Here is a 19288-nt window from a genome sequence, read left to right as displayed (position 1 = left end):
AATTTTGTTTAAAACGTTTTTTTTTGGCGTTAAAATCGTATGTTGGCGATTTATTTGGTACATATTGTTTATTGGCATTAAAAGTATTTGAGGTTTAATCATTTGTTCTTTGTTAGTTCATTGAGTTAGTGAGCTATGAATCGTGAAAATGTGCGTGTTACTGTCGTTGAATTACACAAGAAGGGAATGAAAAATGGGATTGAAAACAGCTATTTCGATTTGGTCGAACTGATTTATTCGAACGACTGCATTCAAGAGTAAAACAGTCTGTGACACTGTGAAACACTACAAGGAGACTGGAGGGACTGCTGACCGTCCACGGAGTGGTCGTCCAACGCTTGCAAAATGCTTGGAATGAGATAACGGTGGATGCATGTGCGAGCATCGTCGGCAACTTCAGACTGCGGCTCCGTAAATGTATTGAAGCCCAAGGAGCCAATTTTGAACAATTGTTATAATTTTTTTGTTTAATGTTATTATTATTGTTTAAATAAAGAGTTTCTATTGTTTTAACTTGTTGATTTGTTGAATTATGTGTTAGTTTCAGCCTATTGAAATATCTAATAAAATTGTGGGAACTTTCTCCGCACCCTGTATGTCATGTTTAACACAGATCCTTACATAAAAGTGGAAATATTTTAAATTTAATTTAACATCAAAATTCGGAAAGCAATGCCTAAAAACTGCACTCAGTGTAGCACAAGCTTTCCTGAAAAAATGTATATTCTTAAATGGTCAATAGTTCTTAAATAAAGTCAATATCTCATTAAAATAGTGTACTATCAAATAACATACTGTTGTTAGATTTTGTTAGCTCATAATATCTTGAACAAAATTTCTTTATTTTAATATTTAAAATCCCCATGATACTGCAAACTTATTACAGCATGTTTGTTAGTCAGCACAGTGGAGCCCGGGGGTTGGAATGAGAATGAATGGTCAAATAACACAATGTGAAAAATTAATGGCTGTTAGACATTGTGCACTAGTTACTTGAAAAATTTAGTACAATTTATCAGATAGTTAGAACTAGCCACACACCAATACACCATAAAAAAATAACATTTTTCAGTTTGCAAAATAAGTTGATTAAAAGTCTTTTTCTAAACTTGTGATAAATGTTTTCTGAAACTGAAGTGACCCCTCAAAAAAAAAAAAAAAAAGAAAAGAAAAGAAAATGTTTTTTAAATTAGTTTTTTAAGCTTGGTTTCACACATATGAAAAATCTTAACTCAAAAGTAACATATGTAACTAACTCTCACCACTTTCTACTTAGAAACACAAACTGATAAAGTTAACTTTAAATCAGCATTCAAGCAGTTTCTAATAAGTAACTTCGGCAGAAATAAATAAATACATATGTGCAGAATAGTAAATTGTAATCAACAACATTTTGATGCACAAAATTAACAAATTACTTCATACCCGTGTTTCGAGGTTTCAGGAAACTTTTTCTAATGCAAAGTCTGAGCTTTTGCATGAAAAGGCATCCGGATGTCTTTTCATCTGTACAGTCTATATTAGCTAAAATTCAAGATTTATTTTTCTTTGAAAATTTTAGCTTCCCCCCAATTAAATAGTCTGCAGACTTTTTCAAGAAACTGCGATGCACATCACAGGGTCACGCTCTTTCTGCTACCGGGTGCTTAAGTAAGAATACGTATCACAAACTGGAAAAGTGAGCTGGTTAAACTTGACACTCATCTTTCTTAGGAAGGGAAGAGAGAGTTTATTATTTAACGAGCTAGATTAATCTCATAGATTACAAAATAGATAGCAAGATATTAAGGACAAAAAATGTTTTTCTGTTTAAATGATATAGAACATGATTTTTCTTTTGCTTTAAAAAAATGTATCTTTGATAAGTAAAAGAAAAATTATAAAAAATTTTTATTTATTTATTTATTTTTTAATCATTAACTGGGTTACATTTAAATAAACTTACCAATGCAATTTCTGTACACAGAATGAAGTAAAGAACGATAAAAAGGTTCCTCAGTTAAACAAATTCCAGATTTCAAAAGCTTCATGTAAGGGTAGTCTAAAGTTGTCAAATTTGTTAATAGTTTGCAAGCCTTTCTTTCATAAATTAGTGAATCTGTTATGTCAATCACCATTTCTTTTTGTAGTTTCAGAAATATGTTTGGTTTCACGCCCAGTTGTTCCAAAATTGAAATAAGAGGGCGATTAAGGAATAAGTTACCTGGAAAAAAAGATTATTTCAAAATTTCTAAATAACATTATCAAATACTAATACAAGAAAACTTAAAAACATTTATTTTAAAGTCACCTCTGATACATGACACAATATAAGACCGAGAGAGTCGATCATATATCAAACAAAACTAGCTAACTTAGCTCAAACACACATCAAAATGGATATAAGATTTAGAAAATAATCACTAATCAAACTAAAAATAGGATATGTCAATAGCTTGTTAATACTCTGTTAGCTTTTTGGAATTATAGAAACCTGTGGGATACATTAGAATACTACTACACCAGCGGCCCGCCCAAACTACTCTAATGGTCCAGGAAGCTTTTCCGACAAAATACAAATGAACTTCAAAAAGGAAAACAAAAAAGTAAAAAAAAGGAAGAAAGAAATGAAAATTATTGAAATCAGCTCAAAACATGTTTTAAACAGAAAGGATTAAAAAAAAATCACTTGCGGTAGGGGAAAGTAGAACGTGGGGGAGGGGCGAAGATTTGCTTCATTTTACAAGATGTAGAAGGGGAGGGAAAGAAAGGAGTCAAACTGTAGTTCCCCAATCAACAGCCGATTCTGAAAGTAGATTTTCAGACTTCCATGAAAATTTCACTTTCATGGAAACGTTTTCATCACCATTCGAGCGGATATCAATAGTGTGTCCACCGGAACTTCAGTTAATTTGTAGATAAGCCATGTGACTCCGTGCTAAAATGTGTGCTAAAATGTAAACATTTTGAAACACTTCCATTAATATACTTTTATTGGAAAACCTATCCATAGAAAAGTATCCAAGAGTATGTGAACATGCATTGTTCATGTATTCTATATTTGGTAGTCTTACATATGCAAACAGTTGTTCAGTTAAATGAAGAATACAAAATCAAAAACAAGAACACGTTTAGCTGATCAACATTTAGAGACTACATTAAGAATCACGATTACACAGATTTGTACGAATATCAAAAATTTAACAAAGCAAAAACAATGTCAAGTTTCTCATTAAGAATGAAGAGGTTTAAGTCCCTCTAGTAATGTGAGTATTTTCTTTTTCAAGAAATAATTTTTATTGTTGATGAGTTTTGAAGCATCATTATGTATGTCACCATTATTCTGTTTCAATTTTTAAAAATTACAAAAGTTTCTATCCTAATCACAAAAGTCCTCCTATTCTACTGAACTTTTTTTTTTTTTTTTTTTTTTTGAGCACAAAACAATGGACAATTTAAAAACTGTTAAACCTACATTTCCTCTTTGAAATTACTCAAAGTGCTGTAACACCTTTCCATTTCCAAATGTCTACCTTTGTTACTAATTTAACAGCTGTGTGGCCTGCAATCTTGATGAATTTTTTGATGTGGCCCTCGGTGGTTAAAGGTTGAAGACCCCTATATTAGAATATATGCTTAAGATACAGAAAAACAACTCATCCCTGGAATAACAGAAAATAAAAAGGAAGTAAGAAAAATATGCATTTTTTTTTTTTTTTTAAAGGTTTAGAGGAGCTTTAAAATATTTTAGGGGAGATGGGGAATAGAAAACTAACTTCTTAAGAGAGTAAACTCAACATTATAGAAAAAAAGGGGGGTTAGAAAAAATAACATACTAAGTTGGAAAACTTTTTGATCAGGTTTAATTGTAAGATGATTAAATAACCAATAAGGATATTAGAAGCTTAACTAAAATAACTAATCAGGAAAGTGAGCCAAGCTAGCACTAATATCATACAAAAGAATGTACACAAATCAAAACAATTGCCAAAATAAGCAAAATAACAACACCAAGCGCTCAAGTAACACAAGTAAAAACTCCTCTAAGTAGCTCTTCTAAGCTGTTTTTAAAGCATAAGGCATATGATTAAACCCCTTAATAAGTACTAGCCAGGAGAAAAAAAGGGAAAGTTACTAACAATGAAGTGATAATAATAATGGTTAAGTCAGTACAATCATCAGAATGAAAAAAATGCAAAACATAATTTTAATTCCAAAAGCGAATTTTCTTCGTAAATATCCTCAAAATTAATTTACATTTAAACATTTAAAGTTCAAAACAAACATCATTTTAAACAAAAAAAAAAAAAAAAAAAAAAAGTGTTCTTCATGACTACATTGATGTTCCCATTGCATTCAATAGGAGCTAAGCAACATCCAATTATATGCAGAAATCAAACTAAATGAGAAATCATAGAATAAAAATCTCATTTGCCCAAAACTAGAGATTCATAGTTGAATAATCTAATCTAACCTTTCAGATTACCCCAGTCAAAAATTTTAATATCTAAGGACAGGGTTGCTATTTTGTCCACTATTTTGTAAAATGTCCAGGATGCTGGAAGAAACTGGACAAAATGGATGAAATGAAAAAAATAAACTGATTATACATACATAAATTTATTGTTATGGTGTTATAACATTAGTATGTTATTCTAATACATTTTCTATTATGAATTAACCATTTAATTAAAACAGAATCATTAGTTTTAGAATTTCATAAATCTAAAACACAAATTTGTATAACTAATTTTAGATCATAATTTACTGAAAAGTAATAAAATTTAATGATGTGAGTATGCTATTGGGCATGATTAGACTACACAATAGTAGAAAATAAACTCAATGGGAAAGGTAAATGAATTGCTTGCAGACATACATACAAAAGAAAGATTTACAGACTAAAAATATTTTATAACTGTTATATTTTTTGAGTTTTTATTGATGTCAAATCATAGTAAAATATTTATGTACTCGCATATTTTGTGGATATGTTAATGTCATACAAATTAAGAAAAATTACTACTTTAGTAGTGTTGTTTGTACTCAGAATAGTGTACCGGAAGAGGCTATAATAGACAGGAGGGTAGATAAGTTTAAAAGGGCCATTGATCTTCATTGGAGACTAATAAATTGACTAGGGAACAGCCTAGTCAGACCCTGTTGCTGATCATCACATTTGTATTTGCACTGCAAGAACAGATTTCACTACATGCCAAAATTTCTTTTATTAATATCAAGTAGTTTTCCTTTTTTTTTTAAATATGATTTTTAACCAACCTTAAAAAACTTTTTATTTCTACTTTTTAATTTTATAAATATGCACTTACTATAACCAATGAACCTCCACATCACAGATGAACATCATAAAATTTACAGCTGATGAGCTTGTTTTATAAATGCTATTACATGTATTATAATTTATTTTAACACTCATTAGACTTATTAACACACTTACATAAATTTCAACTGATCTTACTTTTTTTTATTTTCACTTTAAAATGTTTTACCATCAGTTGTTTACATAGATTTATGTATGCTATTTTTATATTAAAAAATTACTTGAGTAGGAAAAATCAATATAATTATTTATTATTTTCAAATTTAAAATTTTTAACTCAAAACGTTAAGTTTACTGATGAAGTGGACGAAATGGACAAAATGATATTTTGTCCGGGACGGTTTTTCAAGCCAAGGCAAAAGAAGCTATTGGAGTTTTGCAAAGTGTGATTTCTACGAGGTGGAAACGGTTTTTAGAGACTGGAAATGCTGGCCGAAGATTAGGGCAAGGTCGTAGACGGTCAACAACGCTTAATGAAGACCGTTTAGCTTTAACAGTTTCGAGGCACCGAAGTATGAATGTCGCCCCACTACAATGACACCTTCGCTCGGGTACTGGCACCACAATTTTGACATGAACTGTCAAAAATCGCCTTCACGCAGTAAGTCTGTATGTTCGTCGGCCAATGGTCTGTGTCACATTAGCTGTGAGATACCGTCGTAATACAGGGAGTGGGTAACAGAGCATGTGAATTGGAGAAGAAATGAATGGAGCAATATTTTTTTCTCTGACGAGTCCCGTTCATGTCTGTATCCATATAATGGCGTATTTTCATCTGGAGGGAGCTTAGCACTAGAAACAATCCAGCTTTCGGGCCCGAAAGTGTCAGTTTTGGTGGTGGTGGTGTGATGGTACATGCTGGCATCTCCATTGATGGGCGCACCGATCTGCATGTCATTCCGAATGGAACTCTGACCAATCGTCAAAGTAGGGATGAGATCCTTACACCTATTGTAGTCCCTTACCGTGCAGCAATTGGAGGTGACTTCATGTTCATAGACGAAAATTGCAGACCACATCGTTTTTACTTGATGAATGATTTTCTTTTGGTGGAAGGAATCATATGAATGAAATGGCCAGTAGGGCTCGATCGATGGCATTTTTTGGACGATGGGCTGATGCCGATTGTTCAAAGATGGCCGATGGTCGATTGCCAATTATTTTCCTCCAAATGATCGATTGCCGATGGCCGATGCTGTTGGCTGATGGCAAAAAAAAAATAACAGAAATAAATTGATAAGATTGTCAGGGATTGAAAGGATCATTGATTCATTTCACTTTACTTCCTTTCTACGAATAAGGAATTGTACTCCCCTCCCCCCCAAAAAAAACAAATTTCGACCTAAATTTTTATTTTACGATCATCCAATTGAAACTTCACAAGTTTTTTCGGCGCATATGTACATGCATATGTACCTAAGAACATATAGATGACCGAAATATCCGTTTTGAATGCCTCCTTAGTTAATTGGCGCAAATTCTCTTGTGATGTCTTCATGCGCGTAAACTTACATAACTCAAAAAAGTAACGAAATAGTAAGTTGAAAACTCATACGTACGTAGTATGATCTAAAAGTTCGAGGACAAGTTGTATAAAAATTTACCGTGAATAGTTAACATTACCGAAGTACATCTATCTACAAAATAGTCACCTTGAAGAACTATGCACTTCTGCCAATGTTCGTATATGTTTTAGAAGGACTCCTAGAAGATATTTATTGCAACCTCCTGTAAAGCCTCTTGCGCTGCTGCTTTAACTTCATCGTGGGGAAGAAGGCGACTTTCATGTTGAGGATGCACGGTTTGATTGGTCAATACTCTGATATAACAAATAACATATCCGTGAAATACACCGCCAGCTCAGTCATTTACAGCCGAGGACTGCAGTTTCGTGCTTATTAGCACTCATCAGACCGGCATAGGAAAGTGACTGAGCTTTAGATGGAAAACCTCTTAAGCAAGCCAAGAGTGCGAAACAAACTGATAGCTAATATAGACCTAGCAGACCAGACGAGTGACCGAAGCAATGGTTCGGTTCAACTCTAAGATTGAACGCGAGGCAAGGTATATTCAGTAAATTACCGCCCAGTAGCCAGGGCTAAAGCAGAAATACGTGAAATGCACCGCCAGCTCAGTCATTTCCAGCCGAGGACTGCAGTTTCGTGCTTATTAGCACTCATCAGCCCGGCATAGGAAAGTGACTGAGCTGGAGATGGAAAACCTCTTAAGGAAGCCAAGAGTGCGAAACAAACTTGTAGCTAATATAGAACTAACCATTGCTTCGGTCACTCGTCTGGTCTGCAGAGAGTAAATATTGATTTTCTAAAAGGGCATCCAAAGTGGCTATAAAAATAGTTCACATTAAAAATAGCCTATTTTTAATGCCCTGTAGCTCAAGTTTGTCACCTTGCATCTTTTTTTTGTTGGTACCATGAGAAAGAACATATTTTTTCCTATAAAAATAGTTTTTCTTTTTGATGGTGTTCTTTCAGATAAGCGTGAAAAAAATGAGCCTGAAATACTATTTTTCTTTAGCAAGAAAATATCGTTCTACAATAAATAAAAAAAAATGGTAACTGCCGTGACAACCGACATATAGGGATTTTACAACTGTTATAAGTCAGAAATAGTTTTTTATTAATCATTTGAAAAGATCTTTTGAAAATTAAATATGTTAGAATCGGAAGTCTTTTGTTCAAGCAAGCAGACTAATACACCAGACAGAACAAGAAAATTTTCTCTTTTTATCATATTTCATTTGCAAAGTACTTTTTTAAATGATTATTAAAAAACTATTTCCGACTTATAACAGTTGTAAAATCCCTATAAGCCGGCTGTCCACAGCATTTACCATTCTTTATTTATTGTAGAAAGAGATTTTCTCGCTAATGACAAATAGTATTTCAGGCTCATTTTTTCTCGCTTGTCTGAAAGAACACCATTGGAAAAAAAATTCATTTTTATAGGAAAAAATATGTTCTTTCTCATGGTACTAACAAAAAGAAGATGCAAGGTGACAAACTTGAGCTACAGGGCATTAAAAAGAGGCTATTCTTCATGTGAACTATTTTGATAGCCACTTTGGATGCCAATATCTTTTAGAAAATCAATATTTACGCTCTGCAAGTATAACAAATTAAAAACATGCATATCGATAATAGAATTGCAAAGTTCGAGCATTTGAATTACTTTTGTTCAGAATTTATGACATTCTAAAATCCAGAAAAAAAGTTTCTCTGCTGGGTTTTGTCAAGATTTTGCGAACTTGCTACATTAAAAGTTAATAAACCCAAATTCACAAAAATACTAGAACGTATTGACAACCAAAATTACTTTAAGCTCATAAAATTTCAGGGTTCCAGTGTTATAAAATGTCCCATAATCTGAGATTGAACATGGCAATTTGTTACGACAGATGTAATTTCAAGCTCATTTTTTTATCCTCATTCGAAAGAACACCATCAAAGAAAGAACTTATTTTGAAAGGGAAAAATGTGTTCTTTCTAATGGTATAAACGAAAAGAAGATGCAAGGTGACAAACTTGAGCTATAGCGCTTTGAAAATAGGCTATTTTTCACTTGAAACGTTTTGATAGCCACTTTGAATCACAATATCTTTTTGAAAATATATATTTAAGCTCTGTAAATAACCCATTAAAAACAAACATTTTTACAATGGAATCACGCAGTACGAGCTTTTGAATTATTTTTGTTGAGATTTTATGACAACCTAAAATCCAGGAAAAATTTTCCTATCGCACTTTTTCACAAGTTCACGCACATGCTACACAAAATCTGACGAGCTCAAATTCACAAAAATATTTGAATATACTAACAGTCAAAAATACTTTAAGCGCCTAAAATTTCAGGCTTCCAGTGTAAAATTTCCTGTAAACGTGGTGTAAACTTGGCAATTTGGCACAAAAAGCTAATCTGCCATCTTTGATCATATTTTTGGGAGAGCCCAGATCCTCAGGATTTGGATCTAGGAGGCTGAAAATTTGCATAGATTAGTTTCAAAGCATCTCTACGTCTCTATAAAATTTCATCCAAACCGGAGATGGTCGAGTGGGAACCCCAAGGTCATTTGACATGGAATGACTCATACATAATTTGATGATTTCATTGTGCACATAACATAGGCTCTATTAATTAATGACTAACCAGTCTTTGATTTTCTCAACCAGGGGCAAACACTTGAAACTGACACCCTTACCCCTCAAGTTTTTACATCAAATTTCAAAAAAAAAAAAAAAAAAACCTCTGCACAAAGCCTCCAGCTTGCTCCCCCCTATATTTGGCACCATGACAAACAAGCAAAGTTCAAGTTCACTGACAGTCACACATTGAAGTTCCGATAAGAGTTTAAAAAAAACATAAGCAAACTTACGCGGAGCACTAATTTTTACTATTTCCAACAAACTCAAGTTTTCACATTCAAACTTTTTCATGCTTGGTCGTATGCCCAGTCTGCGTTCTGATAAGGTCGTTGATTCTGCAACCATTCCTTTACACCCTTGGTAGCGAATTTGAAATGCTGTTGGTCTGTACATAGGTTGGAGCTGCATGATTCTTAAGGGAACATGCTTCTCCAAATCCTTTTTTACCTGTTATGAATTAAAAACTTTTGAAAAATATAAAGTAAAAATAGACAAAAAAACATGAGAAATGCTTTAGAAACTTTGATAACAATAATAAATATTTATAAAAGGATTTCTTCATTTGCCATCAATGAAAACAATTCTATAGCAAGAATAAATCCACAGGGAAAAAAAACAACAACCCTGATAACATAAATGTGTAAGGCAAGCTTTTATAAATTACTGACATTCTGGGACACTAGCATGGAAATAAGAAAAATAATCGCAAATCCGAGCAAAGTACTAGCTTAAAAATTCCTTTTTGTAACCCACATTGGAATTAAACGTTTAATTATACTGGGGAAAATCTCTAACCAAAAGAGTACAATTTCTAATAACTTTAGTGGAAACAAAATACAAATACAAAAGTGATGACCAGCAACAGGCTCTGGGCCCAGCTAGGCTGGTCCTAGTCAATTTACAATCCCAGTGAAGATCAATGGCCCTCTTAAAACTATCTACTCCCTTGCTCATTACTATCTCGTCCAGTAAGCTGTTCCAAGGTTCCACTACCCTGCTAAAATAATAATTTTTCCTAATATCCATGTTAGCCTGAGATTTAAATAGCTTAAAACAATGACCCCTTGTCCTCTTTCCAGTGCTAAAACTTTAGCCCTGTAACATCTTTCATTTTAATAAATTTAAACAACTGAATCATGTCCCCTTGGTCTCTTCTTTGCTCAAGAATGTACATTTTTAGCATTCTAAGCCTGGAATCGTAGTCTAAATGAGAAAGTCCTTTTATTAGCCTTGTAGCCCGCCTTTGAACCTTTTCCAATACATTAATATTTTTCTTAAGATAAGGAGACCAAAACTGAACAGCATACTTCAAATGAGGTCTTACCAAACTTCTATATAAGGGCAGAACAACTTATTTAGATTTGTTGTGTAGATCTATTGATAAACCCAAGCATCTTATTGGCTTTGTTATTAGCTATGCTGCACTGTTGACTAAACTTTAAATCCTGACTTAATAAGACGCCCAGATCAGTAACTTTTTCTGCCTGCCTAATGACTGAACTTTGCAAATAATAACTTGTACACTTATTTCCATGCATTAAATGTAGCACTTGACATTTCCTAACATTAACAGCGATACCCCATTTATCATTCCATTCTGTAATATGATCTAGAGCCTCTTGCAGCTGATTTGCTTGTTCTTCATTATCTACAATCCCCATAACTATGACATCATCAGCAAAACAATTTATGTTCCCAGAAAATTTTTATGAATATCGTTCATAAAAACAATGAACAAAACAGGTCCTAACACCAGTGGCGGATACACCCGGCGGGCAACCGGGCATTTGCCCGGTGGGCCGGTCATGTTTCAGGCTGATCAGTTGCCCTGTCTACAAACAGTAAAATGTAAATACCGCTACATAAATTCTCTAGCTTCAATCCCTCTTTACACATGGGCTCAAGCCTGCGGGTGGAGGGTGCAAGGCCGTTGCCAAGGGGGCTGTAGGTAGGGGTGCTACACCAGCCCAGTTTTTCAGAAATGAGGCCGCCAATTTCATTTTAGTAATGCAATAAAAAACAGAAAAACAAGGGCAGTATTTAAAATGAAAAATACTTTTGTGCATTTTTCAATTTTATCTATGAATTGCAATTCACAATTGTTATAAATTGTAGTTCATAACAATTACAATAAAAGTGATGATTGCAATATGAGTTTTTCAATAAAGCTTTAACATAAAATGCAATCTTAAAACACAATTTGGAACATCCAAAATTCTGTATTATAAAGATTATTTAAGTAAAGGTCTCTTACATGTGCATTTCTAACTTTTTTTTTTTTTTTTGTGAAAAATAAAATATTTAGTTTCTCTCACTCAATATCCCTCGAAGGGTTCAAACCCACGGTTGAAGACCCTTCAGTTTAAAAGTGATTATATAAAAAAATATGATTACCAGGGGCTGCCGGCACACCGACCTTTTCAATCATTTACCTCTTTTTTTTTAAATGAAAAATATCATCCTGAAAATCAGAGTTATGCATATAAAAAAATACACAGCCCCCGAAATATGGTTTAACTAGGAGAAAAATTAAAATATGGCAAAAGAGATTGAAAATAGTGAAATTAATAGTCACACCAGTAGTTCCAAGTGTTTGAATGTAAAAATCGTGTATGAATTGAAAATTGAAACAAAACTTTATCAAGAGGTAAAGAAGGAATGATATTTAAAATAAAATAGAGTGAAAAAAAAAACAAAGATCATTAAGGTTATTTAAGGTCACCAAATCATCAGATCAGTTCAAGAAAAGTTTTTTTACATGGGGCCACAGATGGCTTGCATTGCAAAGCAAATAAAAATACTAGGCTGGAAATTGAAAATTTTATTATGGAAAATCTAAATGTAAATGGTTTTGAAGAACACTGTTGGAGGGTGTATCATATTTTTTATCAATAAAATAAATAAAAGAAAATTGGGAGGCAGCCAAAAGGGGGGAAGAAAGGGATCTAAAAGTTTATAGTATCTCCCTTTTTAGTCATCAAAGCTTGCCTAAAGTGCGTTTTTAAAACTTAGCTTTTTAAGGAATTCCTGGAAAAACTCCCGAACTCCATTCCCCAGTTTAACGTCATTAAAGAGGGCCAACAACAGCGAATTTGGGATTTCAGCTTTGAAAAACTTCGAGGAGAATATTTCTGCCGCAATCGACCTTGAAACGTTCCCACCCTGTCATTAAAGAGCGTCAGAAATCAGTGTCGAAACAATTTGGGAGGCCCCTTAAGCATCTCCTTCCCATATTATCATTGAAGAAAGATCGCCTAAAATTACCTTTTTTGGGATTCAATCTCAAAAAAAAAGAGGATAACCTCTAAATCCCCACATTTCCCATATCATCATGACAAGAGATTTTTTGACATATTCCCAAAAATTAAATTAAAACCTCAAATTTAAATCTAAACAACACACACCAAGCAATTTTTGCAACTACTTGGTTTCTTACTTTCAGATTCTGTATCATGTAAAAGTCCATGTCATGGTATCATGGACTCACAGGTACACCAGACCTTTATATCTTCCATTGTCCACTTACATCATCTTTAAATATTACCCCTCTAATTTCTCTTTCCGAAGTTTTGAATGTTTGCCGGATGAAAGCCCTCGATCCTCTCTTCTTAGTGACATTATGAAATATCGTTTATACCTCCGTTTTCGAATCTACATTCTACAGCATCAAAAAATTTCAAAGAAAGTCCCCCCCCCCCCTCCCCTTTTTCATCATCAGTAAAGTAGGTCAAAAATCTCGTTTTTAATGCTTCAATTTCGAAAAAATTCCAAGGAGAGCCTTGCCATAACTCCTCCTCCTAAATTCATCGAAGGTAGGTAAAAGTTTCGTTTTTGGAACTTAACTTTCGAGTAACTGTCGATGTTCTAGTTTTTATCAAAAAAAAAAAGCTTAGAATTACCTTTTTAAGATTTCAATTTCAAAAAAATTCTTGGTGGATGTCTCTCCTTTCCCTAGCATCACCCAAAATCCTTTAAAACTGCATTTTCAGAGCTAATATTTTGAAATTTTCCCGGACCTCATCTTCCTAACATAATTGAAGATATGTTGTATATAGAAGATGTAACATAAATGCAAGTTTGAAGTTTCACTTCCGAAAAGTTGCCGGAGGAGGAACCTCGAACCTCCGCTCTTCCTAACATCACCAGAGATAATCTAAAATTACGTTTTTAGGACTACAATTTGAAAAATTTTCCGGGGGAGAGACCCAGCACCCAATATTTATGACTCATGTTAAACTTACAATTAAGTTTCTAATGCTGATATTTAATGACTCCCATATGCAAGAAAATCAATCTACTCCCTATCTCTCTCTGTATTGATACACGTATTTGACAAAATTAAGGGGTCACACACACACCTCGCCTCCCAAATAACCTCCTTATTCTAACTGAAGTAATGTTAGAAGATATCATTACGGAAATGATCAATACAGCACCAGGCAGCGTAAAAATACGTAGATTATTACAGTCACCTCTTTTTACAAACAACGTTTTAGTTTACCTTGTATCAAATGTTCACCATTAAAACACAGAAGAGAATCCCATCTGTTTAATTTTATTTAAAAGTATTAAATTTTTTTGAATAATTTCCTCATATTTAAGTGATATTGTTTCCCAATCATTTTTGTAAAAATTAGTATCTATAGAAGCTATGGGGCCGCGACATCCTTTATGCCAGGGCCGATTTCTTTAACCAATCCGCCACTGCCTAACACTAATCCTTGAGGAACCTCGCTTAAAACCTCACTCCATTTAGAATAATTTGCCCTTACAACTACCCTTTGTTTTCTTCCGGTCAGCTAGTTATTTATTCAAATGAAAGTTTTCCCTCCTATTCCTACATGAGCTAATTTGCTAAGTAGAGCAACATGCGGTACCTTATCGAAAGCTTTTTGTAACTCAATGTAAATAACATCTACAGGTTTCTTATTCTCTAAAGCCATGCTAACTTTGTCATAGAAATGTAATAAATTAGTTGCACAAGATTTACCTTTCCTAAAACCGTACTGAAAACTAGTCAATAGATTATTAGTCTCTAAAAAATTTACTATCTTAATTTTTATCAATGTTTTAAAAATTTTGCAAACCACCAAAGTTAGACTCACAGGTCTATAATTTCCCGCACTCCCTTCAGACCCTTTCTAGAAAAGTGGTGTAATGTTAGCCAGCTTCTCCTCTGGCACTGTCCCTGAGTTATAAGAAGCATTGAAAATATTTACAATTACATCTGCTAAATCCTCTGCAGATTCAACTAAAATTTTTGGATAAACATTATCTGGTCCCGGAGCCTTAGTCTCTTTAATTTTTTTCAAATGAAGTAAAACGTCATCCCTGGAAAATACAAAGTCCTCAAGCTGTACTATAGCTTATCTCTTGCTGGCGTCAACTGTTGAGATACAGTTATCATTGAAAACACTCGAAAAAAGTTATTAAGAACATTAGCTATATCACTATTGTCCTGAATTAAAATTCCGTGCTCATCAACCAGTGGCCCAATATGACTATTTCGAACTTTCGCCAAATTAGCGTATGCTAAAAACCTCTTAGGATTCCTGTCTATGTTATCTGCCAACATAGACAGGAATCTTTGCTCCAACTCTTTTCTGAAATTCGTACCAAATACTTAAATTTATGCCTTGACTTACAATATTGGAGCCTATCTGCACAATGACCAGTTTCTTTAAACCTATGAAAAGCGGCTTGCTTGTAATTTAGAGCATCTTTAGTTTCCCTGGAGAACCACATCGGCCAAATTTTTGTGTTGACACCCTTTCTCCTAAAGGGAACATGATCCCCAACCGTTTTTGCTAGATTTTCCTTAAACTCTGCCCACTGAAGATTCACATCGCTATTGTCCAATCCGGAAGAAAAAACTGCTTTCAAACTCTGCCTAAGGGCCACAAAATCAGTATTTCTGAAATTGAGCATGAACCTAAAATTCTCTACTTTGTGCATATCAAATTTAACCCCAAACCTAATACTGTTGTGGTCACTATCTGCAATGTGTTCTCCTACATATAACGCTTGAACAGAACCTTCCATGTCACAGAAAACTAGATCCAAAATCACGTCCTCTCGAGTACTCTGAGTTACAATTTGATCTAAGAAACAATCACCAATTACTTTCAAAAATTCCTCTTCTCTGCTATTACTATGGTAAAAATTATCCCAACTGATTCCTGGAAAATTAAAATCTCCCATTATGATGACTGACCCCTTGCTTGAAATGTCACTAATAATACTAAACATCTGTTCATCCTGACCCTGGCTTAAGTTGGGTGGCCTATAAATGTTCCCTAAATGTAGTTTTTTGCCCTTATTGCTCATCAACTCAGCCAAATCATATCAATCTCATTAGGTTTATCATTAATTACCAATTCATTGCAAGTTAAAGTGTCTCTGACATAAAATAAAACCCCACCACCTCCTTTACCTACTTTATCTTGTCTAAACAAATTATACTCAGCAAATCAGCATCATTTTCGGTAGTCCACGTCTCGATAACTCCAATAATATCCAAACTCTTGTCTATTATTATGCTTTTCAACACTTTCAACTTGTTCGTAATACTACGAGCATTGGTATAAAAAACCTTAAGTAAGCCCATCTTACTTTCATTTAATGCTATGCAATTATTTGAATTCCAACTGTTAAAATCTTTTCTCTTATTAGCCACCCTATTACTGTTTCTACTAAAATCCCAATAGTTAGTACCCTTTCGAATTCTGCTCCTTAAACCATGCCACCCATTTCAACTTAGTTTTTGTGCAAAAAAGCTTAAGAAAATGAAAGACATTTTCTTAAAATTTTTTGCTGGACTAAAAAAAAAATACTTATCATATCAGCCTGTGCAAATACAGCATTAAGCCAGCACTTCTGCAGCTAACATTTATTTGAAAAAAAAATTATTATAAAGATGCATAATACGCAGACAATAATATCTGAATGGAACTATGATTAAAACCATACTCTGATTATAATAGTATAATCAGGGCCGGATTTGGAAGTGTGGAGGCCCCGGGGCAATGAAGAAGTGGAGGCCCTTAATCAGGGTTCGAAAAGATCATCATACTTTCGAAAATATCCGATACTTTGATATATATCCGAATATTTTGATATATGTATATATCCGGTATTTTCGACCCGTGAAAGTTAGGATATTTTGTAAAAGTTTTATTGTGGGGGCCCTTTTGTTGTGGAGGCCCCGGGGTAGTAGCCTCCCCTGCCCTCCTTAAATCCGGCCCTGAGTATAATGTCTACCAATTATGTTAGTTGACTATATTTCCATTTATCCAAACCTGTCAAAACCAGTTCTTATTTGAATAAGCAAACCTTCTGATGATTGGACAAGCAACTTCAAGAACCAACTGTGCTAAAATGGTTTAAATATTATACTTTCAGTGCAGCAAATCTATGTTGTAATCAAATTTTGTCTTTAAAGGTTAATTTTAAACATTAAAAATTATGAGTTTACTATGATTTTTTTTTAATTTAGAATTACTGTTTGGCCAACTAATATTCAATATTCAGCTTAATCACTATGAGTTATACATCCCCCAACTGTTTTGTGTACACAAAGATCAAAAAAGCAAACATTATTAAATTACATTCAAATCATTACCTCTTCGGCTAAATCCTGTGATATCATCCCAATTCCATCCGAGAAAACATATTTTCCATCGGCAGACTTCACTTCTTCAAGTTCAATAACATTCTCATTTGAAAGCTCTAGCTGCACTGCTTCTTCACTCGTTGAGAAACATTGCCCCATGCGTGCCATGTATTTTGCAACATTTCTGATCCGACTAAAGTCGCCCATCCACTTTCTAATTGTATCTGCAGTGTTTCCTTGTCTATCTTGAGCATACATCCACAGCCCATGCTCCCTGAGCTGGCTATTAGATGCCGCAAGCATTTCATAATGCCTAGGACCAATTTCAATGCCTTTTCGCAGGCTATTTAATGCTATTTCATCTAACATTTGATCTTTATAGGTATGGAACTGAACTGCAAAAGTTAATTTAGAAAAGTTATCATCCTGAATCGATACACGAAGCATGTTTTCGGCTCCATACTTTCGAATGACACGATTGTCAAAATGCTCAGTGGGTGAAACAGAGATGACTCTTGATGGCGTAATTATTAAACGTCGAACGAAGCACATTCCTTCAGGAAGCTCAAGCTTGGACTTATGGCGGCAATGATGGTCAAAAAGTTTCTGCAATGCATCTTCAAAAACAAATATTTCATTTCTCACAATCATCTCAGCAATTTGATACAATGCACTTAACAAAGCATCAATATTTTTTCTAGAAAATTTTATTAAATTCATTTTCAAAACCACCCATGGGGCAAGTTGGTCGGCATTCTTTTCCAGTTCATATTTCATTATAATCTGATCCTGTATTTCTAAAGAGTATGACAGAACTACTTGCCATGCAAACTGACAGGAAAATGAAATGTCAGCTACATGACTTTTATCAATTATTTTGTCAAACTTTTCACTATCATAAGGAAAAAGTTCGAAATCTTTTAACTTCAATTTGGAAATCAAAGCTTCAACATGGCAATAATGAAATATGGTTTTAGAAGGGCATCTCTGGATCAGCCTTTCAATTATTCCATTGGCTCTTCTTTTTCTTGATATTACCACCTTAAAAACTGGACATTTACCAACTTTCTTTAAAACACAAAAGGATCGATTACACCTGCATCCAAACTCTAAAGCCCTATCCCATTTTTTTTCTTGGTATTCTTGGTCTGAAGCTAAAAATGAGACCCTGTCACCCGACTGAAATTCAGGTTCTTCCTTATTTTCATCTTTTTCTATGTGTACTAAAGGTATATGCTTCAAAATAAAGTACATCTGCACTGTTTCTTTGTTAGGAGTATCGTTTATGATTACCCTAGATATTGACTTATATTCTACTCTAAATTTATAAGTTCTTTTGAGAAATTTACAATATTTATCATGCACTAAACAGGTATAAACGATAAAATGCTTCTGATTATGCAAAAATGTGCACATTATCTCTCGCTCACCAGATTTTATTTCATAGTGGTAGTGCTGCATGAAGTGGAACATTGTTGGAAATGTGCCAAATGCAATTTCATTGAGATCAACATCAGAGTGAAACTGTTTGCCTTTATTTCTCAACACAGAGCGGTCATACAGCTTCAGCCATGCATTTGCTAGGATATTTTTCGTAGGATTGCACCACTCGTTTCCTATTTTATTAAACTGATCTCCGGGATGTAAAAAATGTTCGTTATACTGAATTTCAACTTCAATTTCATACAACTCAGCTTTATAAATTGGATCGACATCAACATTTTTGGGATCAGAAACATGAACTTCACAATTAATGTTGTGCTCAGTATTATAATAATCAAAAAACTTGATAGCACTTAGTTTTGCCTTCAGTGGTTCTAAGTACTGCTTTCGAAATGTAATGACAAGCTTCAGAGAAGTGGTCATCTTTGAAAATTGAGAACTAAAAAAGAAAGTTCAAAGCATTAAAATAAAGTGGAAATATGTTCATAAGATAAACTACAGCAATAAATGAATGTTTGTAAAATCAGTGTTTGAAAAAAATACTGCTCAATTTCATAAAAGTGAATGTGTTCAACACACACTTGTTTTCCCAGGAAATAATAATTCAACTAGTGGCTTATCGATTCCTCCAAAATCTAAAATGCACTGTATAAAATGTGAAATCAAAATAATAATAAACAGAAATGACATTTCCACTATTACGAACCTCCCTTGAATTGACGACTTGTTTACTTTCTACCATAAATTGCCTAG

General features: G+C 33.8%; 1 protein-coding gene across 1 annotated transcript in view; it reads right to left on the bottom strand.

Moving 5' to 3' along the window:
* LOC129220635 (uncharacterized) overlaps positions 1–18958 on the bottom strand; it is a 42040-nt gene extending 23082 nt beyond the window's left edge. Inside the window, exons 1-3 of the mRNA XM_054855065.1 lie at positions 17102–18958; positions 9711–9927; positions 1946–2203 (exon numbers count right to left, since the gene is read on the bottom strand). Coding sequence (XP_054711040.1) covers positions 1946–2203; positions 9711–9927; positions 17102–18958 — 2332 coding nt within the window. The remainder of the gene's footprint in view (positions 1–1945; positions 2204–9710; positions 9928–17101) is intronic.
* Positions 18959–19288: the final 330 nt, after the last annotated feature.

This window comes from Uloborus diversus, chromosome 4, assembly GCF_026930045.1.
Source record: "Uloborus diversus isolate 005 chromosome 4, Udiv.v.3.1, whole genome shotgun sequence".
NCBI classification, from domain to species: domain Eukaryota; kingdom Metazoa; phylum Arthropoda; class Arachnida; order Araneae; family Uloboridae; genus Uloborus; species Uloborus diversus.
Note: the sequence above shows the minus strand (reverse complement) of the source record. Positions and strands in the feature narration are given on the sequence as shown.